Raw genomic sequence first — 8,104 nt, forward strand, 5'->3', positions numbered from 1 at the left:
GTTTATGGCTTTAAATAGAAAGTCTCTTAAATCCTCCCAGAAGAATTTGTAAAAAGCAGCAGTTAAACCATCCTGACCGGGAGCTTTACCAGTTTTTAATTTCTTAATCACCCTATCTAGATTATCGATAGTTGTGTCAGAATCACAAATATCTTTACTGATGGAATCAATCTTTGGGATGTGTCTTTCCAATAACTTAAAAAAATTAGAAGAGTCAGTAGCAGAGTACTCCGAGGTATACAATGTAGAATAATATTTGTAAATTTCTTCTGATATGATCCCTTCTTTTGTACATTCATGACCGTCAATAATTAGAGCATTTATAGATTTTTTTTCCTGCCTTCTTTTTTCTAAATTGCTAAAATAGGAGGTACTTTTCTCTCCTTCCTCCAACCACTTAGCTCTGGATCTAATGAAAGCTCCATGTGCTTTTTTCTTGTACAATAAGTCTAATTGAGAGTGTAAATTTAAAAAAGTTTTTTTTTCCATCTCTGTGGTACTAGTCTTAATAGAGTAGCTATTTATATCTTGGATCAGTTTATACTCGTATTCCTTTTGTTGTTTAATTCTCTGTTTACCAAATGCAATGGCAAATTCTCTGATCTTATATTTTAAATATTCCCATCTTTTCATGTATGTACCAATACTGACATCAATATAAATATTTTTAATCAAACCCTTAACAGTGCTTACAAATTCGTCACAGTTCAAAAGATCTGCATTCAATTTCCAATAATCCTTTTTGAAAGTTGGTTTGTTTTCAGGACTCAACTGCAGGACTAAAACACTGTGATCAGTTAAAGGAGCTGTAGAAATAGAAATATCAGAGCTGCAGTTAAATATATCTGAAGTACCTAACCACAAATCAATTCTGGACTTATAATTCCCATTTGGTTTTATCCAAGAGAATTGAGTGGACTGTAAATTCCTTTCCCTCCACAGGTCGATTAAGCTATTAGAATTTAAAAAATCAAAGATTATTGGATTCCACTGATCAACATTGTGTCTGGGAGGACTTCTATCCAGCCATTCATTGGGCACTAGATTAAAATCCCCACCTAATAAGATGTTACTGGTATGGTATTGCTGCTTTAATTCAAATAAAACATCAGATATTTTCTCTAGCATGTTCTTATTTTGAGAGGGTAAAGCATAGCCATAAACATTAACCAAAATCAAGTAAGAACCTTCAATATTCAGCACTACTGCCAACCAGTGACCGAACTCATCACTCTGAGAAGTCACCACATTTCCTGGACATCCATTAAAACAAATAGCCACCCCGGCGGAATAATTAGTACCATGGCTGAATAACATTTTTCCACCCCACTGGTTTGACCAAAACGTGGCATCAGCAGCAACAGAGTGTGTTTCTTGAAACAAAGTGCAATGAGCCTTTAGCCCTTTACAAAACAAAAATAATGCTTTTCTTTTTAAATTGTCTCTAATACCTCTTACATTTAATGATATGAAGGATATACTTGTGCTCAACATTCATAGAAAACAAAATCAAGTAGAACAAGTCAAACAAATATGTAAAAATGAATACAAATGAGAAATAGAAAGATACTGCTTTCTCTTTAAAACATAAATAACTGGTGAAGACACCTCTAACTTATATTCTTAAAACCAATCCAACCCTCTTATCTATTTTAGACCAAAGGAGAAAAAAAAAAATTCTTACGAAGAATAATCAGTTTTGTGAAACTATCACATTTAAATCTCTTCAGTTATCCGCAAGAATGCGACGGCCGTCGATATAACCGTAGGCACCTCTGTAGTATGCTTTTTGTCCCGCGTTTCTGGCCTGAGAAATCTTTGGCCAAAGTTTCTCTCTTTCAAGGCGATCTTCCTTGGACAGGTCTTCAGCAAAACGGATGCCTTCCGTTTTACAGATGGATGATTCCTTGGACTTTCTCCATATTCCGTCACGATGTAGGCGTCTGGTGAATTGGACAATCACCTGACGATTCCTCCCGTCTTCCTGTCTTCCAAGCCGATGAACTGTGTCCACCGAGTGCTCCATAACATCTGCCCATTCGGGAGCGATCCTACCGAGGAGTTTGACGACAGCATTTCTAATATCTTCTCCCATGACCTCCTTCAATCCTTTAATCCTTAAATTCCATCTCCTGGAGTAACGATCCTTCTCTCTCGCTTTCTCTTTCAGCATATCAACTTCTTTACGCAGGAGAAGAGCCTCATTCTCCAAACCGACTATCTTTCCTTTGCATTCTTGTACTTCCCCAGCTTGAAATTCAAGAGACTTTGCCAGACTTGCTATCATCACAGAGTTTTCGGTAAGCTTTTTGTTTAAATCCGCCATCTTGTCATCTTGTTGATCGAATCTTATGTGAAGAGCTTGAACGGCATTCAATATATCAGTTGCAGTTGGACTCTGTTTGGGTAATTTCCTCTGGTGCTCTCCTTTCGAAGGAGTTTGAGGTGGAGAATCAGACGTATCCTCAAAACTCCTCTTTCCTCCGCTGCCATTCTCCGTCTCCATCTCTGACCCGCAGTAATCATGTTCAGCAAGGGATGGGGAATTCCCCTCCGTTTCTTCTTCATTTGGCCTCTTGTCGTTTTTGTCTTTCTTTTTTTGTTCCTTTGGCATTTTGTAAAACCACCGTCACCTTTGGAGGGTATCACAGTTCAAATACCACTTAGAGGTATCTTTAGCACCAGACCTTCGGCGAGTGTGACTACTCAGTACGCCATCTTGCCGAGCAGGAGGCTCACTGGGTTGATTTATTCCGCAGATGTCCTTCATAACTCTAAAAATATTGTACCAAAACACATTTTACACACACAAACCACTCTCAAAAAACAAAACTGGTTTAATATGTATAAAAAATAAAACATGACCAGTCTCAGAAAAAAGAAAATTCAAAACAAATATAAGACATCTTTCCCAACTAGTGCTTACATACAGAGACAACCATCTACTCGACATAAAAAATAAATGATTCCCTCTTCCTATCACTCTCTCTCTGCGATTTTACAGATCAGACGGGCTTCAAACTGTGGTGTTGAGCTGTAAGGTTCTTCGTAAAAAAGTAGTCCATAGAGTCCCACTAAAGAGCTTCTTCATTCATCCACACAGACAGGGGGCGCCACACGCCTTCAGCTTCAGTCCAAACCATGAACCTCATGCTGCTTGTACATGGACGAGATCAGATTTCCTGAAAGAAAGCATTCATACGGTTAAATTAAACAAACCTATATGTTAAACTAACATCTTTTAAATAAAAACTCTTGTTAAATCCTTCAGGTCAATGTAAAGCCCCAAAGAGCGAAGCAACAAAGCAATGCAAATTTGCACCAAAGCTAATTTCAATCCATGTATTGAATATATTTACATGCTTCAATGCAAGAATAGAATAACATAAAAATCACAGCTGGAAATCGTATGACTACTACGAGTATTATTATTATTAAAATTAATTTTCAGTAAATAAAATAAATCTAAATATTTGATGAAAAACTTGTAAATTAGAAATGGTGATGTGAAATAATAAAATAAGTCACTATTACATTTAAGAAAAAAAAAGCACTAAAGTGGCTAAGACTAAAGCAAACTAAAAGCGAAGTAGGAAAACATGAGAAAACTACAAAAGCACAAAACAAACGCACCAAAACTAAAAATAAATAAATCTATAATTTAATTTAATATTATTTAAATGAAAACATGAATATGTAAAAATAATAATATATTAAACAAAAAACAATTTTGAATCGTGATTAAGCATATGATTCGCTCATCTTGATTCACGTTTGAATCTGAATCTTTCAAAGATTTGCATTCAAAACTAATTCAAGTGACACACTTTGTTTTTATCTAGTATCTTGAATGAATTAGTAGGACAGTTTTACTACACGAGTTTTGCCGCAGGGCATCATGGGAATGTTCGGGGGAGGACGGTAGACCTGAAGCATTCGCTCGCACATGGAGTAGGTCAGAGCAGGAAGGCAAGCAGGAAGTAGCCAATCACAGCTGAGCACAGGTGAGACAGGGGTCAAAGGTAGTCTTACCTGGCGTCCCCAGCCCCTCTGCTCTGTCCCGGCAGACTTTGGGTCTGAACGGAGAGTCTTTGTCTTTACCTTTCGATCCCTTGGGCCTCCCCGCCGCCTTCTTCTTGGACTTACTGTCGCCCTTCACGCCCAGCAGCGGATGGACCTCTGCGAGACAGACACAGACGTCAGAGGAAGTGACATCACGGCGAGCGAGGGGTCCGCAGCGAGCGGCTCTTACCGTCGTTTGGGACGCCTTGTAACTCGATGGTGGTGGTGCGGATCTTCTTCTTGGGTGGCCCTCCGTCGGACGACGGCTGCCGCTGTTTTTTGTCACCGGGGCCGCTGTGGGCGGAGCTATCGTCGGGCTTGGCATTCTGACCCGCGGCGTCGGGTGGAGGACCGAACGGGTTCTCCTCAGGGTCCTCCACCTCCGGAGCGATGGGCAGATACAGCAGCGCTTTATAATCCTCCAGCTCCTCGTCACTGCAAACGCCATGAAAACACACGCATTACACCTAAAAACTACTATAAGGTTACAAATAAACAACGTCAGTGAACTACATTTTCTGAAAATACTGGATTGAATAATATTAAAAAAAAAAAAAATAATATTTAGAAAATTGTGCAATTAACATTTAAAATGTTAATGTGAATATTAAAATAAACTTGAAAAAAAAAAGCAAAACGACCAATTAAACACACATGCGCTGTAACATGATCATAAAAAAATAACAAAATTTAGCTACTTACATTAAATTTTATTTTGTGAAAAATAAACAGATTCAAGCAAACAACGAACACGTATGAAACTAAAAATAATGTAAAATACAGCAAGTTTAATGAAAACTTTTCTGTAAATGGCAAAAACCCGATTAAACGATATGAACAAACAAAAACATTTAAACGAGGAAACTAACAATGGCAATATCTTATAAATTATGTAAAATAGTGAAGTACAATTTTTTGTGAAACTAAATTAAAACAATTTGAAGAAACACAAAACGTAATACACCTGAACCTGTAAGATATTTAAAATTATGTAAAAAAATAAATTCATTTTGCGAATGATGTAAAAAAAAAAAACGTCTAAATGAGAAAACTAACAAATACAAATTTAAAATGGTATGATGATAAAAAATTCTGCCAAACTAAATTAAAACAATACGAAACATAACTAAAAAACGTACAACTAATACATATGAAACTGTACAATATTTAAAATTATGTAAAATAACAAACTAAACTCATTTGGCGAATGTCAAAAACTTTATTAAACAATACAAACAAAAACATAAAACAAACAAACACTAAGATAATCTAAAATAAAGTTGTGCACTTAACATTTAAAATGTGAATATCAAAATAAACGTATATATGTTTTGAACAATCAAAAACTAATAAATGAACACAAACACATTTGCACTGTAGGACAATCATTAAAAATAACAAAATTTAGTTACTTGCATTGAAATGTTATTTCGCCAAAAATAAACAAATTTAAACAATAAAAAAAAAAAAGTAATTTTAAAACGCCAAAACTATAAATTAACAACAAAAACACATTTTTAACTATGATATTAAAAAAACATGAAATTTAGTGAATTATATTTAAAATTGATTTGGCATAATAAACTGGATAAAAAAAAAAAACGCCAGAACCTGACATTGAAAAACAACATCACAAACAACATGAATTACACAGAATAAACTGGGTTAAACGATTTGAACAAACAAAAATGTCCCTTGAAACTGTTTGATGATATTGACAATAACGTCAACTTATTGGATGAAATGTAAAAATATTTTGCAAATGCCACAATTTTATTTAAAACCTGATTAAACATGAAAACAAACGTGTGACTGACCTGCTGCAGAACGCTGGGATGGGATCGACGGACGTGACGTCCACCTCCTCGTCCTCGGCAGCGTCCGCTCCTGACACACACACACATCAGTGTCATACAGCAGTGTGTGAGAGAGAGCGAGAGAGCGAGAGAGTGTGTGTGTGTGTGTTTACCGGTCTGCTCCGGCTCACTCTTGTCCTCGTCCTCGATGTCAAACTCTGATTCTCTCTCCTCGTACTCCACGTTCTCGTCCAGCTCTTTAAAGTCCGGGGCAAACGCGCTCCAGTTCTCCTGCAGAGACACACACAGTCTGCACACACAGGAAGACGAGAGACGGCTCTGAGCTCTGAGCTGAAGCACTCACCACTTGGTTCTGAGCCCAGATGGACACCACGCCGCTGGAGATGGAGGCGATGATGGGACGCACCGGATGCCACTGCAAACACACCACACTCAGCTCAAAACATGCTCCGCAGAATAAAGGATAACTATCAAAACATCCTTTAGAGGCCAAGGCAACATTTCTCAGTTTCTTAAGTTTGAGGTCAAGCGCTACAATTACAGAAATGGAATACATAAAAAAAAATGTAATGGCAATTTTTTTGCAATTTCAATTTTTATTTCACAATTCAGAATTTTTTGTTAAAAATGTAAATCATAATAATATAATGAATATGAATAAATATTTATCTGTAATATGTAATAATATATAGCATAATTGTTTATTATACTTTATTGTATTTATATATATATATATATATATATATATTTGTAATCTAAAAAAAATACAATAAATAGTTTGGCATCAGTTTCTTAATTCTATTATCTTATGCATTTGAATAAGATTAAGTATAGTAATAGTATTACTAAATAAAAATTATAAAATTATTATTTTGGCATCATCATTCATTGCTATATTTCTTTATTTATATATATATGTTTCAAAAAAATGTGTTAAAATAACAAACAAAAATACAATGCTATTATAATCAAATTAGAAACTTCAGACCAATCTGAATTTAGAAAATCAGGACTGCGAAATATAAACAAAAAAATAAAAAAAATTGCGATTACATATAAACAACTAAAACTGAAGCTGAAATTAAAAACTTCAATTGTATTCTGAAAAAGGGGGCGGGGAACAGCAGCTCATTTGCATTTAAAGACACAGGCACCATAAACAGCGTGTTTCTGCTTCCACTCAAACCAGGCATTTTCATAATGACGATGAACTGAAACTTCACAGACACATTCTGGGGATACCTGAGATTTATATTACATATATAAAAATAGGCATATGTCTCCTTTAAGAATATGAATCAGATCAAGAACATGGGTAGTATATGAAGTGATGATGAGAGCGTACAGCGACGTCCAGCAGCAGCTCTCCTCGCGTCCCGTGGAGGATCTTCACCAGGTTCCCGATGCTCTTCTCCCAGATGTAGAGCGCGTGCTGTCGCGCCGATCCTGCCACGATATACTCTCCATCACCCGAGAAACAGCAGCGCTTCCACGGCGTCCTGAGACACACACACACATGTACAGTACAGTCTCTTCACACACACACACACACACAATCTCTCTCTCACACACACACACACCTGTTGACCAGGTCCTGCAGCTTCTGCATGGGCTCAGGTTCTCCGTCTCTGCCGCAGGTCAGGATCTCGCGGCCGTCGTAGACGCGGATGATGCGGTCCGCTGTGTTGATGAGGAAACAGCTGCAGAACGAGAGGACCATCACATTCACTCTCAATACTGCCGACACTCATCCTGATGCTCTGGAATCATTAGCATCATTTATTATTTCTTTATTTATCCAAAACAATTAACATGTGACATGCAATAATAATATTATAATTAAAACATTTCAAAACAATTTAAAAAATATAATATGTAATGTGGTATCATAATTTATAACAATTTACATTACACATTTATACTAATATTAAAATTAAATAGTTTTGCATCATTGTGTAGACTTACACAAATAACATTTATATTACTTAGTCTAATTATTATAATAAAATAATCTGAAGTATTTTAATGAGAACTACAATTTAAATATTTAAAAATATTACTAACAAACATTAAAAATAATATTTTAAATTGAAATGAAATGATAATAAAAATGTATAGTTTGCCATTATTTAGACACGTTAATGTTATTATAATTACATGAAATTATAATGAACTAGTTTGGCATCATCATTAATTATTCTGTATTTTATTCTGTTCTTTTTGTG

General features: G+C 35.8%; 1 protein-coding gene across 2 annotated transcripts in view; it reads right to left on the reverse strand.

Moving 5' to 3' along the window:
* Positions 1-2,817: 2,817 nt before the first annotated feature.
* The window catches only part of LOC127942708 (retinoblastoma-binding protein 5), a 10,085-nt gene continuing 4,798 nt past the window's right edge, over positions 2,818-8,104 (reverse strand). Inside the window, exons 7-14 of one of the 2 annotated variants that reach the window (XM_052538619.1) lie at positions 7,460-7,579; positions 7,225-7,378; positions 6,223-6,294; positions 6,032-6,149; positions 5,880-5,949; positions 4,253-4,497; positions 4,102-4,179; positions 2,818-3,182 (exon numbers count right to left, since the gene is read on the reverse strand). In XM_052538619.1, coding sequence (XP_052394579.1) covers positions 3,130-3,182; positions 4,102-4,179; positions 4,253-4,497; positions 5,880-5,949; positions 6,032-6,149; positions 6,223-6,294; positions 7,225-7,378; positions 7,460-7,579 — 910 coding nt within the window. In that variant the 3' untranslated portion in view covers positions 2,818-3,129. Of the gene's footprint in view, positions 3,183-4,032; positions 4,180-4,252; positions 4,498-5,879; positions 5,950-6,031; positions 6,150-6,222; positions 6,295-7,224; positions 7,379-7,459; positions 7,580-8,104 lie in introns of both variants that reach the window. The other variant, XM_052538618.1, reaches the window with a different exon arrangement.

The sequence above is a fragment of the Carassius gibelio genome, chromosome A22 (assembly GCF_023724105.1).
Source record: "Carassius gibelio isolate Cgi1373 ecotype wild population from Czech Republic chromosome A22, carGib1.2-hapl.c, whole genome shotgun sequence".
NCBI lineage: Eukaryota > Metazoa > Chordata > Actinopteri > Cypriniformes > Cyprinidae > Carassius > Carassius gibelio.